Source organism: Nicotiana sylvestris, chromosome 4 (genome assembly GCF_000393655.2).
Source record: "Nicotiana sylvestris chromosome 4, ASM39365v2, whole genome shotgun sequence".
In the NCBI taxonomy this organism is placed as follows: domain Eukaryota; kingdom Viridiplantae; phylum Streptophyta; class Magnoliopsida; order Solanales; family Solanaceae; genus Nicotiana; species Nicotiana sylvestris.
This window is the reverse complement of record NC_091060.1, coordinates 98,667,381-98,687,704: the sequence shown is the minus strand read 5'-3', so window position 1 is coordinate 98,687,704 and position 20,324 is coordinate 98,667,381. Positions and strand designations below refer to the sequence as shown.

Here is a 20,324-nt window from a genome sequence, read left to right as displayed (position 1 = left end):
AATTGGACCAACCCTTAAGAATGTTTAACGAGGTTTTTGAAGCATTCTTTTTTATTAAAGTTGATGGCATTAGGTAAGTATGCAGTAATACCTATGCCCACAGATGATTAGGGTTTTGGAAAAGCCTTCATGCAAGGCTAGCATGACCATAGAAAATTTCGTTGGTATCTATTAAGGGAGAAAATAATATAAGAAGGTAGTGTGATATATTGCATCAGATGATTAGGAAGGTTATTTAAAGTGGAACGTATTAAAGTTTTCCTTCCTACTTTGGTTAAAAAATATGTTTTCCAACCTGCCAATTTAGATTTAAAATTGTCCAGTAAAAATTGGTAATCTCTTTTACTAGGCTTTGAATTAAAAATAGGAAACCCTAAATATTTCCCAAAACTTTTGCCCTCACTCATGTGAAATTTTTTTTTTTATAGAATCTTTGATATTATCAGCACAATTCTTAGAAAAGAATATCCTAGATTTCTCAAAGTTAATAGTTTTCCCAGAATGATGAGTAAATTGAGTGATGGTGTCATCTATGGATTGACATGAGGTAGGTGTAATTTTTATTATCAAAATAATATCATCTGCGAAAAATAGATGTGATAATTGAGGTCATTTTCTACCTATGGAAATTGGATGCCAAATGTTATAGTCAACTTCAGAATTTATTTTCCTTGATAGCATTTTCAAGCATAAAATAAAAATATATGGTGAGAGAGGATCCCCTTGTCAAATTCTCCGCGTAGGTGTAAAATAATCAGTAGGTGTACCATTAATTAGAATAGTTGTAGTAGTAATTGTAATACAAGACATTATTAATTGAATAAAAGTTTGAGGAAAACTTAGGTTGTGTAGTGTAGTGTGAATGAAAGGCCATTCCAACTTATCAAAAGTCTTTTTAAGATCCAGCTTGAGAAACATATTTAAATTATTACCCTTCATCTTGTGGAATCTGTGGATAATTTCTTGTACGATAATAGCATTATCAGCTGCTCGTCTATTTTTCTGGAAACTGGATTGAGTTGGATGAATAAGGTGTTCCAGAACTGGTTTTAGTCTATTAACAATTATTTTTGTTATATTCTTATAGATTGTATTGCAAAGGCTAATAGGTCGGAATTGTGATATAGTGGATGCATTCTTATTTTTGGGATTAAGCAAATGAAGGTTGAATTTATAGTAGGATCAATTTGATGGTCCAAGAAAACTTTATGACAAAAATATTTGACAGAGTTCCCTATGATATGCCAATATTTTTGATAAAATAAAAGATGTAGGCCATCTGGTCTAGGTGCCTTAAAAGGTTGAAAGGAATGGATGGCAGTGAGAATTTCATGATCCTGTAATGGAGCTATCAAACAAGATTGCTCATTTGGAGTTAATATATTAAAAGAATGTAAAAAGGTGCCATTAGTAGATTTTCTATTTTGAGTTGTAAACATATGGTAGTAGTATTGTGTAATATCATCTCTAATTTTATGTGGGTCAGTAATCCAATTTCCTCCTAAATCTTGAAGAGCAGTTATGCGATTATGCCTTCTACGATTTAGAGTCGTTAGGTGGAAAAATTTGGTGTTAGCATCACCATTATTCAACTAGTTAATTCTAGATTTTAAATTCCAAAAATCCTCTTCAAGCTGGAGAATTTTATTATATTTCAAGGTTAAACTTTTCTCCAAATTTTGTAAAACAATACTAGTTTGGTAGTGAATAGATGCTTGAAGACCACCAAGTCTTGCCAATAACTTCTTTTTACGCTTAAAAATGTTACCAAAAGTAGTTTTATTCCAAGCTTATATTGTCTCCACGAATTGATCAATAGCAGGAAGTAAGTATAGTTTGTACATCCAAACTTGTTCAATTACTGTCCAGAAAGAAGGGTGGGTAGTCCATATAGTTTCTAGGCGAAAAAAAATTTTCCTAGGCAAAGAACAGTGTTGTAGCTCAATTTTAATTGGACAATGATCAGAGTGGGTTCGTGGAAGGTGGGTTACCAAAGCATCAGGATAATTAGTGATCCAACCATAATTAGCTAACATACGATCAATACGTTCAAGAATGTTAACACTATTATGTCTACCATTTGTCCAAGTGTAACGACGACCCTTAGATCCTAAGTCTGTTAAATGGCAGTAATTAAAACAATCTAATAACTTATTTGCTCGAGAATTATTTATAGGTAAGCTACCAAATTTATCTACTGCATGTAACATCTCGTTAAAATCCCTCCCCCCCCAATCAACAAAGGTCCCTTATAATTATCATAGATACACATGATATTATGCCATAATGCTAGTCTAGTTGCTAAGTCATTACTTGCGTAAATAGCACTAAATAAAAAAGTAAAAGGTAAAGGAAAGGCCTGAACATGGCAGTGGATCTATTGTGTAGAGGTGGCCATCTGCTCCACATTTAGAATAGCTGAATTCCATAGGATAACAATCCCACCTGAGTGCCCTATAGCAGAAACTTCAATCATACCTCTGAACTCAAAATCATCTTTCAATATTTGGTGTGATTGGCTGTGAGTCTCTAGTAGAACCACCATTGCAGGTCTATTATAGTCTAATAAAGATCGAAAATTCCTTCTGAACTCAACTGATTGAGCACCCCTACAATTCCAAATTATGAAGTTCATATGACTTAAATTGGACTCATTTTCACCATTAATGGACTCTCCTGGACGAAGCCTCAATGTGGGAAGGAATAACATCGCATATTTCCCCACCGCTGGATTTGTTGTTGGCCTCAAGCGGAATGAGGTTGAAAGCAGATTTTGGGGGCACCTTATGAAGATTTTTCTTTCGAACTCTTCCTTCTGGACAAAGACTTTGATGCCATCCAGACATGCATGGACTGGGCGTGTTTCTCTATATTATACGATTGATGCATCTAGTTCTGCCTGAAAATTCACACCCTGAACTTTGTGTTCTAGTTGATTGGGATGTTGTGGAGATGGAGGGGTGGTGGTGGTGGTGATGATGGGGGTTATTGGTCTCAAGAGAGGTGTGTGGGGTTGTGGATCCCAGTAAGGTTGAATCCAAGGGGTGTTTGGAGTAGGTGGAGGATAAAATAGCATCTGTATGAGATTTGGGTGGAGATGTGTGTGATCCCAAAATGGAGTGGGTAGAGGTAGAGGTTGGTATGGTGCAAGGTGGGGTGCCTGCATCATGAACCAATGGTAACGAGTATAAAGGTTCGTTCCCAATTGCATTCCTTCCACTACTATTTGTGCTAAGTCCCTTGGATGATTGATTAGTATTGTCACCTCTTGGTGATTGACTTCCATGGTGAATGTTAGTGCATGGTTGTGTAATCCCGCCTCTAGCCAAGATGCTAGGAGTGTTGGTACATGTGGGGTTTGAGCCGTGTATATTATCGTATTGGGCTCCATTATCAGGTGTGGTGGAGGGTGGGAGGATGAGTTGGGATTGTGTTGAAGATGTTGAGTGTTCTGCCTTGTTTGTGCTCGTGGTCGTCGTAGATGACTGAAGAAATTGAAGGGAAACATCTTCTACAATGAAAGGTTCTGGAAGTGGATTAGTCAAGGTGTTAGGAACTATATTTGGTTTAGTAAGTATAGGCGGAGCAATCTCAATGGTAGTAGTGGACGGTTGAAAAGATTAATAGGAAGAAGGTGTATTGGACTGGATTTGAGAAGTGAAGGACTCATCATTGGCTATTTGCATGGCAACAGTAGATTGAAATGATGGCGGTATTCCGATATTCGAAGGAGGAGGTGGATAATTTGCTAGGTTTAGTAGATGGTTTTGTGTGTAGGTGAAGAGGGTGTATTTGGGTATTGGGGCATGTTGTGCATGTGGAGTGTGTTGTCGTGTCCCTTTGCATGGATAGTGATAGGGTTTGGTATTGTAGGAAAAATAGGGTTTGAATCTTTGCCTGATTGGACCGAGTGTTTAGGCACTTGAGTGGTCTTTGTAAGTTGTATTTAATTAGTTATTTGATTTAATAATGGAGTACCATTATCAGATTCATCATCTAATAGGGTAGCATATTTATTATTTATTAAAACAGGGTTATGGGAGGTGGTTAGATTAGAACCAGTATTAGTAGTATTATTTAAATGTGTTAAGGTTAGCTTAGTAAATGGAAGAATATTAGGATTAATCGCCCCTAGCCTGACTGACTTACCAAGTTTGTCTCCACTGGATGTGTTGATGTCACTTGATCCTCTGTGTAAGTAGTCCTTTTGAGGATTGATTTTTTTGGAAATTGAACAAGTTTTCATGCTTCATTAGCTGTTGTAGATGTATTGGAATGAGAGTTAATTGTGTCCATGAGATGTTCCTTGTGTGAATTTTCTGTGGAAGGATCAACTTGTACAAAGTAGTTACAAGTTCTTTGATTATGCCCCATGCGACCACACTTAACATAAAGTAAATTTAACTCTTCATAAAGGATAATTTGTTTATGATTACCAATGTATAAGTGTGTCTTTAATGGCTGATCCAGTAGTACTTCCACGCATAATCTAGCATATTGTCTTCTTGCTGTTGAAGAGGTGCAAGTGTCCACTGATAACAACTTACCAATTTTCTGACCTAACTTTTGGAGAATTTGATAATCGTAAAATTCTGTAGGCAATTCTGGTAAACATAACCAAACAGCAGAGGTTGTTAATTTTGTCTCAGAAGCCTTAAATTTAGGTTCCCAATGACGAACGGATAGAAAATGATTTAGAACAAACCAAGGACCACCCTGTAAGGCATGAATTTTGTTTTCCTCCTTTTGAAACTTCAGTAGGAAAAAATCTGACCCTAAGTCAATTAGAGGGAGGTTTTCAGCTGGTTTCCATAACGGGTATATTTTTTGTCTAAGTAATTGATGTTCAATTTTTTAACCAAAAACCTTAATAATCACTGCATGTTGTCATGGTTGGTAAATGCTGTTTTTTTCTTCCAAAGATAAGGGTATGAAAATAGAAGGATCATTAGGAGCCTCAATCTCATCAGTACTCTCCAAAGGAAAATTTATTGATTGGAGAAATATAGGCGGTGGAGGAGAAATCTTATTAGAGTTTAAAGTTTGTAGATATGATTTTTGTAAGGGAGATGAAGCAGAGATTGGTTCATGTATGTCGATATTCATGCTAGTAGACATGTTAGGATTATGATTGGAAGAACTAGGTGATGATGATGTCGGAAGGGAGTGTAGTAGACTATCCGGTGGTTTTGGTGGAATTGAGGTGGAGGATTCGTATTGTTGGAAGGAGTTTATTGGGAGCATTTTTTTTCTTGTTTCTCATGATATATATATATATATATATATATGGTAAAAATGTAATAAAGGATTATAAGTTGGAAAATAAGGAAAATTCTTTTCTAGTTGCAAGGAAAGAAAGAAAGAAAGAAAAATCGATGTCTGCAAAACCAAAAATTGAACCATACCGATAACCTCTCTTTTAAAAGGCAGAATTGAGACTTATGTGTGAGGCTTAGTTTCGTGAGACTTACACCTTTGCTATCGGGGCTTACGCCCCGAACACGCCCAACGCCCAGCATACTTTGCTTGCCTAATAGTACGTTATGCAGTTGTATGTTACTAACCTTGTAAATCCTAAATATTTATTAATAAATCGTTGACTATTCAAAATTACTTTTTTCGTTATCATAAATTATTAAATTGAGAGTATTTTATGTCATATTAAAATAAAATTTATCGTACGTTATCCACTAAGATGGTATGATAGTTAATTTTAAATAAATCTTTCATTTAAAAAGTATTTATTTACTAACTTTTGTTATGTCTTTACTATATAATAGTCCATAGTTTTCTTATAATTATTTTTCTAAATATTATTATTTTCACGTTTACGAGATACAATACTTATTAATTTAATAGCTCAGTATTAGCTAGTAACTATTTACAAATAATTAGTTATCATGGTATCGTATGGTGAATTATGTGTCACTTTATTAACTTGTTGAAACTTAAAAATAAATGATGCTAGAGGATCATATTGAAATTGTGAATTATGTTTTTATATTAATTCTCTTTAAAATAGAAAGCATATTAAATAAAAGGAGTATTTTAATAAAACTATCAAATTATAATATCAAAATTCTTTCAATATTTATTACTCCTTAAGAGATACGTATAATATTTCGTATCGAATACATTACTTTTGATGTTTGAGTTGTAATGACGCTGCAGCTAATTTGCATATTATGATATATGTCATACTTTTCGTATTATTTATAGTTGAATTATCCTTTATAAATATTTTAAATAAATTATTTTTTATAATTTTATGATTTTAAATTATACTTTTCGTATTATTCCCATGTCTCCCCGACTTTTAAAACATTGCCGATAACAACCAAATCGATAATGTGTTTTGTATTTGGTTTGGTCTAGTTTTAAGAATTTAAAAACCAACTCATCTGATTTGATTTTGGTTTTTACTAAAATTAGATCGATCCAAACCGAATTATAAACATCGTACCCTACCATTAACGCATAAAACTTGAACTTTGTCTGTAACAATGGAGATATATATATATATGTAATTCTCCTCTTCTTGTTTTTCTCTTTTAAATACAAAGAGTAGATTCCACGAACTTTTGAAGTTCTTTATGGTAACAATCATATTTGTCTCTCATTCTATTAGAAAATTTTTTATGATAAGAAATAAAGGATCACAGTGCGGCTTAGGACATTAAATATTGGATAACATATACGTCATTATGTTAACAAAATAGGGGTATGCATAAGAGAGGAATGTACCAAAAAGAATATTCATGTTATCTAGATCTGGAATAGTATTCAAAATATCATTATTTTTTTTTGGTCCAAAAACCAAAAAAATATTATTATGAATACTATTCCAAATCTAGACAACGTGATATTTAAATTGATTAAGTGCATATAAATCATAGATATTTATAATGAGATTGCATAACATGTCTGTTTAAGTATGTTATTTAAGTATTCCAACCACTTTCCAGAATTGAATCATTTCTTCTGTACCATATAGTCTATATATAAGTATAGTTTCAGAAATAAAATACAAAGGTGTGTTGTTTTCGATGGCACTAAGACTAACAACTGTTTGTTTCATAATTTTAGTTTGGAATACAATTGCCTTTTGTGTGGTTGAAGGATACGGGTCTAGTAGAAGAGCAAACGTTACAGTTGAGGTACCCATATCTTTTATATGTTGAATGTTTCAAATTAGAAAAATTTATATGTAGTATTTTATTATTAATTTAGAAAACTTTGTTGTGAAATTGACTTATATTTGCAGACTATTCATGGCGATATTTTTGACTGTGTGGACATTTATAAACAACCAGCTCTTCTGCACCCACTGCTGGACAAAGAAAGAATTAGGGTACGTAACCCTTTTTCCCCTTCTTTTTTCTCTTTTCTTTTGAGAAACATAAGCTGATAACATAAACTTCTGTTGTTAGTGCGATATTTTATATTCCCACTAAATTATAGATGGGTGGCTTGAGCTAAACTTTTGCGGGTTAAAATAAATGGGTGGGTTTCGTGCCAGAATTTTAAACCACTTCGGAATTTTTGATGGATTAAAATCTAAACGGTGATTCTGAAAATGTCCATCCGATATACTTTCATTTGGGAGAAATTCAACAATAGCCAGATTTATAACTGGTCATTCAAAAATAGTCCAGTTTCAAAAATAATCGAAATTTAGCCACTTTTCATGTAAAGATAAATTTGAGCGAAAACACTGTTCAAAACCCGGAAAATACGCCAGTATATTATGTTGGAGTTCCAGCATAAGTATACTTGAACTCCAGTATAGTATACTTGAACTCCAGCATATTATACTGGAGTTCCAAGATAAGCATGTTGGAACTCCAGCATAATATGATAGAGTTCCAGCATAAGTACACTAGAACTCCAACATAATATACTGGAGTTCCAGCAAGCATACCGGTCCAGCATAATATACTGGAGTTTGGAGCACCGGTGCTCCAGTCTCCAGTATATTATACTGGAGCCAGCAAAGTATACCGGTCCAGCATAATATGCTGAAGTTCATACACATGTGCACCGAACTCCAGTATATTATGTTGGACCGGTCTCTGTTGCAGCAAAATAGTGGCTAGTTTTCATTGACTTGGTAAATGCTGGCTATTTTTTAATGACCAGTCCAAAAACTGGTTATACCGTGCTATTTTTACTTTCACTCGAGGGATGAAAATGTTCGTGCATCTATTTCCTAAGGGAATCTTACGAAAATGTCAAAAATAAGTCCAAACTTACCAACCTCTAGTCATTAGTCACATACTTACAAAAACTAACCAAGTATATACAAATTGACAACCCTAGATAAATAAGGATTATTTCCATGCGCAAAGATCATCTTCCATATTTTTTTAGCATGATCAACAACATTAGATGCAAGACGGAAAGGAAATTTCATGGATGGGGTAGCAAAAAAAGTGATGAAACACAAAAAATAAGTATACAACATTCCAAAAACCTAAGGAAAAGGGGATTTTTTTCAATGGATATGGTTGAAATTCATTGAAAACATATAGATGAGTCAATATACAAAATTTGAGAAAGATTGGAGGTGATTTGGACTAGTTTTGAGTCAAATTCGTAGTTGAATCGAGTTTAAAAACTTCTCTACGGCATATGAATCAAACATGTATCTCACATACAGGTATATATGGATATACATGAGATACATAATAGATACATAAGTGATACATGAGAGATATACAGTAAGATACACATCATTTTCTTCTATATTCATCTTGTGTACTTCGAATTTGGATTAAATTTCAATTCAAACCACATGAAATCTCCGCTGAATCGTCCCAATATTGAGATTCACACTCCTTAAGATGTACCTAATCTATTCCAACAACATCCACTCGAAATAAACTCTAATTTGAAAAAACTAAATGTTTGAATTCAAGCTTAATTAGCAAGCTTCAATGGTTGTCCATGGCGTTTTTTATTTAAACCTTCGATCAAATCCAATAAACTAACGTTTAGTAGTGGTTTCTAAATCGAATAAAGATGCATGATTCTTTGAATTTTAAATTAAAGGAATTAGAGCATTAAAAAATTGCTCAAGTCTAGTGTCTCAAAAAGTGTGTTCTAGCAAAATAGATGTGTTATAAGATGGCATTTGGGCAGTTTTGATAGATATTTTGTTTTGGGCTAGTTATGATTTCTTTATGTTAAAATAGCATGGTATAGCCAGTTTTCGGACTGGTCATTCAAAAATAGCCACCGTTTACGAAGTCAATGAAAAATAGCCACTATTTTGCTGCAACAGAGACCGGTCCCGCATAATATACGGGAGTTCGATGCATCTGTGTACGAACTCCAGCATATTATGTTGGACCGGTATACTTTGCTGACTCCTGTATAATATACGGGAGACTGGAGCACCGGTGCTCCAAACTCCAGTATATTATACTGGACATTTATACTTGCTGGAACTCCAGTATATTATGCTGGAGTTCTAGTGTACTTATGCTGGAACTCCAACATATTATGCGGGAGTTCCAGCATAATTATCCTGGAACTCTCGTATAATATGCTGGAGTTCCAGCATACTTATGCTGGAACTCCAATATAATATACGGACGTATTTTCCGGGTTTTGAACAGTGTTTTCGCTCAGATTTATCTTTACATGAAAAGTGGCTAAATTTCAGTTACTTTTAAAACTGGGCTATTTTATTATAAATCTAGCTATTTTTAAATTTCTCCCCTTCTTTATGGACTAACAGTTTTGATAGTTTTCCATTTTCTGACGGATTACTTTTTGGTATAGCCCACCAGAAAAATACATACTGCCCAACCCATTAACTTTGAGGAATTTACACATAATACAACTTATTTAGATAATTTTGAGCCCGCTTATATAATTTTGTTTTGATTTTCCCACCCATAAATTGTCGTCTTTAGTTAGCCCTAACAACATTTAGCCACAAAAATTAACCCAAATAGTCATCCATCCATTCACTTAAACTAAAAATAGCCAGCAACGGTATAATATATGTGTATTTTATGTACTTTATGTGTATAATCAATGTGTAATCTATGTATATGTAAATAAAAAATAAATAATGAATATGACCGGCTATTTGTGTAAGGATCCCATTATTCAACCCGAGTGGGGAAAAACAGAAAGAGAAAATAATCCCTAAACAGACAGTAGCAATAATTACGAAATATGAGATTTCCTCATGGATATACAATGGTTTTCATGTGTTATCTCCTAAGAATTAACTCTAAAATTTTCTCCAGCAACTGAATCTTTCATTATCTTCAAAAGCTTTTCTCCATATGCAAAGATAAGAAAACTTGGACTAAAAAAGGAGAAAAATATTAATACCAAACGATGTTTCAAAAGGCATTTGTGGGACTCGCCCTTGGGCGGAACACTTATAAAACGCTATAAGATTCACGTGTGGGGTTTAGTTTTGTGAGGTTAAATTTCAAGCACCCGACTATGCACACTAAATAAACTTACTCAATGCTCGGGGCTCGCCCAATAGATCCTATTTAATTATAATCCTACATGGATGTAGTTTCTCAGTATTATTCTTGCAAACATTTTTTTATTTTAACTCGTTTTTTACTTGAATTTTCTTTGGAAGTTTATCCTTCTCTTTTTTTTTTTTTTTTGTGGGCGTCTTAAAAAAATACAGAGGACCATTGCGAAGGAGTTGGAAAAACAAAGATTGAAAGCTAAGCAACCACAAAAGGACCAATTTTCTTATTTTAATGCAGAGGAGTATTGGTTGAATAAAGAAGGGTGTCCCTATTGGAACTGTTCATATTCGACGAGTGACAAAGGAACAGGAACAGCAACAAACAGCCAAAGATGCCTCCCTAAGGGTGACAAATGAATTCCCCCCCCCCCCCCCCCACGATATTATCGATGTAAGTACTTTGTTATTTTCTTTGTACTTGAGCTGAGATATGGATATTAGTTAGAAAAATAAAGGGGCAAAACAAATAAATAAATAGGTTTATTATTTCACCGAGTATCAGTTATACCTTTCATCAATATAAATTGTTATTATTATAGGCGACAAATTTAATCCTAGATGATAGTGAGAACTGATTAATTAAATTTAGAATTATTTCAGTTTGCAGGCATTAGCATAAAAGCGTCCCCAGCAATAAATAGATTTACAGGTGCCTCAACCATCGTTACTTTGTATAATCCACAAGTAAATGGACCTGGCCAATACACTTCTGCAACAATATTTCTTGAAAGTGGAGATGCGACAAATTTAGAGCAGATACAAACTGGATGGATTGTAAGTTTTTTTTTTTTTTTTTTTTTTGCTGAATAGATTGTAATTTTTAATAAGCTTTCATTCATGTTTCATAGAAATTACTTAACATATTTTAACTTTTTGTTATATGAAATGAATGATATGAAACCAAAAGAATAGAAGTAATTTCAAATTACGACACCTAAGGTCTATAACAATTACAGGTCAAATTTATTGAGCTCCCCTCACATTCACATCTCCTCTTATTTTAACCGTTAAAATTAAGATGTTTAAATCCGAGAATATTAAGATGTTGTCTTTGGATATGAACACTGAATGAATAAGATCGTTTATTTTTGAACGGCATACTTTTTTTATATTTAAATATAATAAATCTATAATCAAATAAAAATTATTTAAATATGATTAATAAAATATTAGAGAAAATTGCAATTTAAATAAAATGTGTCATTATTTGATAAAAATTGAAATAGTAAATGATAATAAATGAATATTTTATGTCTGATAAAAACTTTGAAGTATTTAAATTTTAAATAAAAAAAAATATCTATCCATTAATCTATCTATGACAAGCTAGGGAAAAATGCAATCTTACGTTGATCATAAAAATTATTAGCACATGCAAAATATATCAACGTCTATATGAGATAATTCTTTTCTTTGTCTAGCTATTACTCATTCATAATTTGTTTCCCTAAAATTCTGGAAGAAATATTTTCATTTCCAAAAGTGATGTTTGTTTTAGGTACATCCACAACTAAATGGGGACGGACGGACACGGTTGTACACCTACTGGACAGTAAGTATTTTAGGAATTCATATTTCTTTAAATCAAATAAATGTAAATTAAATATATATATATATATATATGTTGCAAAGCTCTTTATGAAAATATATAATTGTTCGAAATAGGCAGATGGCCACCAGAAAACAGGATGTTACAACAGTATTTGTCCAGGATTCGTTCAGCTTAGCAGTGAAATACCAGTAGATTATGCTTTCCCAAAAGTCTCCTTGCCACAGTATGACAGCCAAGAACTGCAGATTCAGATCTACAAGGATCAAGGTAATTTATTTGTCATGCCATGTTTATTAATCAAAATTCCTTTTATACTTTATTGATTTAATTACTGTTAATTGTTTCAATTTGCGCTAGCTAGAGTGTGTGCTATAATTGTTAAAAAATCACAAATATCAAAACGTAAATGATTTTTCAAGTGCAATAGTTCTCATGTAGCATTTTTTTTTTTAATGTTTGAATCAAGGATGATCTATCCGTGTTAAACTTCATCACTAAAATAGTTTCATTATTAACCCTGAAAACGTGAGGTCTCAAAAGTTTTGAAACTGAATAAAAGGCGTTTCATATATTTTTTTTTCCTTTTGGTTTGGTTTATTGTATTCTCATTAGTATCGACTTTTTACATGAGAATACATATACTCGTTGAGGCGGATTCAAAATTTTAAGTGTATGGTTCCTAAAGAAATCTCAAGTTAATATACAATAATAACTGGACTAACGGACTGAGTTACAAGCTAAATATTCTTATGCATTTAATAAATCTTTCAATACAAAAGCTACTAGGTTCACGGTAACCCGTAGTTATTTTGCTAGATCCGCCCCTGAATACTAGCGGCGAAATAAGGAATTTCGCTACTATTGTTCAAGATTTAATAGACATATATAAAAAAAATACTTTTTCTTATATACATAATATAAATTTTTATAGATATAATATGATGTGGCTACGCCACAGATACACACAAGATAACTCTGATTTAGAGTCGCGCTAATATATTATAATTGGAAAACACAGAGAGAATATTACAATATGTTTTTATGTGTACTACAGAGTATTATCTTCAGCTGTTCTCTGTATTTGTTATTGGATTATGGCCGGACGACATATTCAAGGCTTTGAGAAATGGGTCGGAGACAGTGAGATATGGAGGGCAGGCGCATACACCAGCTGGTGAAACAGTGAGCCCACCAATGGGAAATGGCCAATTTTGGGCCGGCTATAAGCGCCTCACTTGTCGCATGCGCCAAATCATGTATGGTGTGGACATTGATCAAGAAGTTCAGCCAGATGAATCGTTGGTTCAAACTCATAGGGATAGGTGTTACTGTGAAGGGAATGAAAATAATGCCCGAGATGGTTACTGGGATTATAATTTCTTATTTGGTGGTCCTGGTAACTGCACTGATGCACCACCTACTTGTTAACTCATATCCAAATATTAAGAAGTTAGCATATTATAATTTCAGATAACTAATTATTGTTGGGGAATTTAAATTTATTTTGGATGATTTAAAATTTGGTTGTTGAAAAGACACTACCTTTTCTTCAAAGGGGCTATATCTATCTATTCATTTTGAAAACATGTGATCCGACCTTTCAAGATATGCCTATTTTTCACTCTTCATATTGTCACTATCTTTTCAAGAGTCTCTTTTCTTCATTCATCCTAAATTCAAACAAAGGCCTTCAAACAAAAGCAATTAATATATTTAAGAGTTCTGCACTTCTATGTGCACAAAGCTTCATGAGTGATTTGATGTATTTTGGGATTAGGAGCTTATTTTGCTATTTACACTTGACATAAATCTACCATGAGACAACACATTCCATAGCATGCCTCGAACCAATTTTTCCTATCCAAAACTCAAATCTCTTCTTTTATAGTTAACTAATGCGTCTTGGGTTGATTAAATATTCTTTTTAATGTTACTATCTCTAATATTTTTTCTAATAATTTCCAACAATTGCAACATTAATGGACATTCCTCTCTATTTGTAATTTCAAATATTATTTTGCCTCATTGATCCCAATTGAGAAGCAGGTCTGTCCATTTTCGAAATACTTGTGCCAACATTTAAGATATTACACTGATGTATTCCCAAAACTACATCTAAAATATGTTTTACTGATTCGATAAAGTTCACACATCATAAACAGTAAGAATCCCCTTGGACACTCATGTTGGCTTGTCTTGTTTCCATATTTTCACGATTTTTTCTGGGATTTTCTGGTGAAATCGGTTTTAAGGTGCTTAAAACTTTAGATTTTTGTCACAACTTAAAATCCCACTAACAGTCGTAACGGCACCTAACCCGCTCGTAGGCAAGCCATCATAATAACAATCAAGTTCCAAAGCAGATTAACCAAATATTTAGAAAAAATCTACAATATTATAAGAAATAGAAATAATCTCAAACTAATAATATAGATATATACTATCTCGGACAAGGTCTAAACACGACTACAATTGTTTATATAGTCCAAAATTCGGATGTTACAATCATCACAAGCTATCTTACAAGAGTATGTAGAGTCAACAGAATAGCATTGTCTGTTTGAAGGAAATATATAGACATAATAGATAAGTAGGGAGGGTGATTCCATGTGCTGCAAATCGGTCAAGTAAAGTAGCTCACGACGGAGTCTTCATAAAGCCTCCTACTGCGTCGGGCGAATGCCACTACCACCAGCCTCAAAATTTGCGTGCAGAAGTATAGACAATTTGTTTATCTCATTCGAAAGGTTGTATTTATTTCAAATTATACTTGTAGAATTCTAGTTGCTCATGTTGTCACTCAGGATTTCTAGGAGTAGTTAGCATCACATTACTTTTATTCACATTGTGTTAAATTTTGAGTTTATTTCTCATTAAATGACATTACTTTATATTAATTTTTATAAATTGGTTAAATACTTTGTTAACATCGGCTTGCCTATTAAGTGGATGTTAGACGCCATCACGGTCCTGAGGCTGGGAATTATTTGACCAAAAAGTGTTAAGCCTTTTTGTTAAACTAATTAAATAAAATGATAACAGGTAAATTCTAGTTAAATATAATAAGTCCTAGATCTAAGATTGGTAGATAACAATAATATAAAAACCGTATTCAAGATTATTAAATATCAATTGTCGTATTTAATGATATTGTTATAAACGAATGAGGGGATAGTGGCAAGTAATGAATATGATAAATGGCAATAAATGTAAATAGAGAGAACGATTCGCCCAAATATTCAATGAGGTGGATGATTCTCCCTCTGACAGTGATGTAAGGTAGCCAAACGTAGGATTATAGAAAACTTTATCGGATATGATGTGGAAAAGTTTGGGACAAACAACAAATCAAATCTTGTGTAAAGATAATGTCTGTAGTTATTTGAGAGTCAACTTTTTTAGAGAGAGCTTATCATATGGAATATTACATATCCCTCTCTCTCTCTCTCTCTCTCTTCCTACTTATATGGGACATATCCCTTACCTACTGAAAGTACTAGTGAAGAGAATATTTTGCAGAATATTCCTTAAAATATCTTATTGCTAAACTAGCCGTTTTGGCCGATCTGAGTGCTCGACCTTGACCTTAGCTACTCGGCTCGCCAGTGTTGCTTCTTAAGTATAACCTCGGCCTAATTGATTCTTGATTGCCTTCTTTCAGGCAAGGTCCCCTTGATCAGATTTTGATCCGTACAGTTAGTCCCCTCCGCCGTTGAGGTGTTCTTTGGACGAGCTCGATGGGCGGATTTCATCAGTTGTAGTTTTGAGAAATCTGAGCATGTTGGCCGAGGAGTGACCCTTTTATGGCGAGGCAATGATGTGGCGCTTCAAGAGGCACATCTGACCTTTACGTCAGTTTGAAATGACGTTATTTCATCATGCGTCATTATGGCGCATGTTCCCCACACGTTACGTCGTTTCTCGTGCCTCTTCCATTTCGAAGTTATGGTTATGATCGAATCCTATGGGATTGCCTACGTATCATGATGTCGCATGAATCAGATCATTACGTAGTTCAGGAGATAAGTGCGAAATAAAAGAAAGAAATATTTTTGGCTTTCAAATTTTCATAAAATAAAAACTTCCTCTATTACAATGACTCTGTCCTACAGACTTAAACATAAAAACTAACAGACTCTAAAAGAAACCGCAATACAAACTCGAAAGTGGACTAACAGACTCCAAAAGAAACTGAAAATACAGACTCGAAAGTGGACTAACAGACTCCAAAAGAAACTGAAAATACAAACTCGAAAAATAAAATCAGAAATACATAATTGCCTCAACTACTGCTCCAGGGGCCCGCGGGACATCAGTCGGTCTCGCCGCAGGCCTACGTGCCATATCTTCTTGGAGGCGATATAGGTCGTCCATTATCTGACGGACAAAAATCATAACTGCAGCAAAGAATATGGACCTGGTCATGTCCTCGCATTCGTTTCACTTCATCACAATATAGTCAGCAATCCTTCTAATCCTCTCTATAATGACGCCCTCTCTTGTAGCAGGCGTCCAATTTGTTGAGATATGGCCTCCAAAACTTGTGTGGCCGTATGATTTTGCTCTTGCAATTGCTAAGGTCCTCTTCTAGTTGAGACGTCAAGGCATAGCAGTGTTCTCTTTCTACTTTGAAGTTCTTTGCTTGTTTGGTCATTTCACTCTCAAGGGTATTGATCTTTTTCTTCAGACTCATGATTCCTTTGTCGTACTTTTCCTTCAACTGTTGAACGAAACTTGCTCATTCCTTTGCATTTTTGGCTAACTTTGCTCACGCCTTTGCTAGTTCACCTTCAGTCTTTTCCAAATCATATCCATAGTCACATACTTTCTACCTAAGGCTGTTTATAAGTTTCTCTTCTTTTCCACTTCTGGCAGGGTTCTCATATGCTATTTTTATTTTCTGGATTTGGGCTCGGAGGGCTTCATTTTCTTGGGCTAACCTTTTCTTTTCACCCTCGTCCACAGCGGCTTGCAAAGCACTCTCAAATTGAAGATCTCTGACTTGCTTTTCCAACTTGCTTATGGTGGCCCTATACTCATTTTCTTTGGTCAACCAGGCTCATTGTTCTTGTGACACTTCAACAAATTCCTGGATGTGAGGCTGTTTGGTCGGTCTTTCGGGTTTGGCCCTTGCAGTGACCTTCTTTCTATACCAAGCAAGATAACCAGGCGAGACCTCACCTTTGGACAAGTCACGCACTCGGGTGTTTGCTATCAAATACTGGCACTCATTCCAAATATGATGTTTTTTCATGAAATTCGCCATCGGAGCGGATTTCAACTGCATGAACACTAAGATCCTCATCTAGGGGCACTACCTGGCCTCTTCCCAACTATCTCAACACTCGATATGGGGCATAAGGATGGATGCCTCGAAGGCCCATTAGGAAGAAGTAAAGACCGGTGGCAGGCATATACACAATTTCTTCAACAGGAAGCCAACCCAGTGTCCACTCTATTTGCCCTGCAGTTATGGAATGAAGGCGAGATATCCAATCTCCAACCCCTTCTGGCAGTTTGAAACCTGAGACCCTTGTGTCGAACTCTTCAATGCAGTTTTTCCCTGTAGATCCATAATTCATATATCGAGGGCGGTGACACAGATGCTCAATCATCCACATTTGTAGTAATAAATTGCACCCTTCGAAAAAATCTGCTCCGGCTTTGCAAGTCGTGAGAGCTCGAAATATCTCAGATACTATTATAGGGGCGAGGGTGCTCTTGGCATTGGTATTCAAAACATTGACGACTCCAGCTACCCGTAGATCAATATTCTCATCTTTCCGGGGGAACACTAGAAGACCCAAGAATGCCACCATGAAAGCAAAGCACCTATGCTCTTCCCACTTTGATCGGTTCCCTTTGCTATAGATTCCACTTTCCGAGTTGTCAAATCCTCTTACATGTCCGTACCGTTGGTATATGACATGTAGAGTGGAAAACCCGGCCGCCAAATCAACATACTTGACCTGCCTGCTTATTTTTAGCAAATCCAGAAACTTGTGAGGGGTGACGGCCCTTGGAGCGACCAGGTATTTATGTCTTAGACCCTCAGTACTCCCAGCATAACCCGCTATCTCCTCCAAAGTGAGTGTGAGTTCGAAGTCAGAGAAATGCAGAACGTTGTGAGTTAGGTCCCAAAATGTTACCAGTGCCTTTATTATGTCTCCCATAGGCCTGATCTTTAGTAACCCAGTGAGTACCCCCAAGTAATGGTTGACCATGTCTCGTCCTTGCTTACCCAAATCTTCCCACCACATGTGTAGTTCCAACGGAATCTTGGACATGACCTTCATTGGTAAATTTTGACTCGTGTTCATTCTGCACATTTAGATTAAGGTGATTGGTTTAAAACAAAGTGAGTTTTTATTCAAAAGCTAAATAAAATTAAAAAAAAATATCACTTTGCAAAAATTCGAAAAAAATCAAGGCTACTTTTGCAAATACGGCCCTTCAGCACTTTGAAAAGGAAGCTTTTAGAGCTGTGTTTGTTAAGTGGCTAAAAACTGTCAAAGAAACCGTCGATGGCTATTCTTGCAAAAAGGGCCTTCCGGCGTCCCGTTTGGACACTTGGCTATTTAGATAAAAACGGCATCACTCGCTTTTATTTATGACAAAAATGATGACACTTCACATTTTTCAAAATTTTTCAAAAGCGGGGTTGGACCCGATGAGGTTTGCCTACGTATCCCACATCCGGTGAGAATCAAATCTGCGTAGTTCGGCCAATTTTGATGCGATGAGAAAAACATAAACCATTTTGGACTAACCCCTTTTTTTCTTCTTTATTTCAAAAATCTCTTTTTCTTTTTTTTTCTTCAAAATTTCGGCAGAGTTTCGGGATATTTTGAACACCAGATTTTTGGGAAACGGGTGAAATCCTCTCTCATACCTCAAACTTGGTTTTTCTTTGATTTTTCCTACCTAATCCAGAAGCCGGTCAACATGCAAGCCAAAACAAATAAATGCACAGGTAGCATGTAAAAAAATGCATCAGGTTGGTCTTTTTATTTTTGGGTACACTTGTCCTAGACAGACCCAACCCCTGTGTTGAGTCCCCAAAGTCAAATGCACATGATGCAAACAAACGTTCCTACTAGAGATCCGGCATGAGGCTTTGTTATTCTAAGTTTAAAACCTGGGTGTATTGTTCTAGACCTGGCTTACTTGAGCGGACAACTCGAGCCGGGGGGGGGGGGGGCAGCGTACCGGTATCCAAAAGATCATTCGGCTTCGCAACTTGTCTGAACCTTGTTCTAAATTAGGGTACGACACTAACAGAAAAGAAGTCACGCCAGCGTGCACTTCCCAGAAGATTAGAAAAGAGGAGTTTGGTAGCAGTTTATATACAGTTCAAATAATATCAAAGCGGTAAAAAACGACATTTAGCACATTAGGCCCAAGCATGTAATAAAATCAGATAATATATAAAAGCTAAATATAACAATTTTTCTAAGCTCGAATTCTTAAACCCTGAACCAGAGATTCTGGGTTCGTTCCCCAGTAGAGTCGCCAGAGCTGTCACACCTCATTTTTCTACCCCGGAAAGGGGTATCAGGGAGTTTTTCCAATTGAAGTGACAATAATCGAAACGAAATTTTTTATTATTTATTCAGAGTCGCCACTTGGGATAATTTATGGTATCCCAAGTCACCGGTTTAAAATCCTGAATCGAGAAAGTTTGACTCTGTTTTACAGTCCGCAAAACACAGAAATCCGGGTAAGGAATTCTGTTAACCCGGGAGAAGGTGTTAGGCATTTCCGGGTTCCGTGGTTTTAGTACCATTGCTCAACTGTTATTATTGGCTTAATTATCTGATTAATTATATATTTTTATATCTATTGCTTTTTTAACTTTATAACCGCTTTTAATATTTATGAAATTATTCCGGAACAAGTTACGACTATCGTATACTTGTTTGTTTGATACACAATGCGAATCGTGTCATGGGAACCGTGCCCACGATTTACAACATATTTAAATTATTAGCATTATTAGTTGTTATGGTCGGGTAACATAGATATTCAAAGTTCGTTCTTTCCTAAGCTGTTGTGAAATTATTGTTGATGGCCCAAGAGGCTATTAAAGTAAAGGCAGCCCACGTGCTCATAAAGGATAGATCAATTGTTTTATGAAATGGACCAACATAACTTCATTCATTCGGGCTCAATTAATTCAAATAAAGGCCAATTCAAACTAACATTCCATAGCCCAATTTAATCAGTATAAGCCATTCCTACGGCAAAACTGAATTTATCCAA

General features: G+C 35.1%; 1 protein-coding gene across 1 annotated transcript; it reads left to right on the top strand.

Moving 5' to 3' along the window:
- Window positions 1-2,978: 2,978 nt before the first annotated feature.
- On the top strand, window positions 2,979-13,524 carry LOC104215441 (protein neprosin-like). Its single transcript, XM_070173228.1, has 8 exons — window positions 2,979-3,003; window positions 7,087-7,157; window positions 7,265-7,351; window positions 10,667-10,856; window positions 11,118-11,284; window positions 12,009-12,062; window positions 12,176-12,329; window positions 13,117-13,524. Exons 1-8 carry the CDS (start codon window positions 2,979-2,981, stop codon window positions 13,488-13,490), a joined length of 1,122 nt encoding a protein of 373 aa, XP_070029329.1. The 3' UTR covers window positions 13,491-13,524.
- The last annotated feature ends 6,800 nt before the right edge of the window (window positions 13,525-20,324 follow it).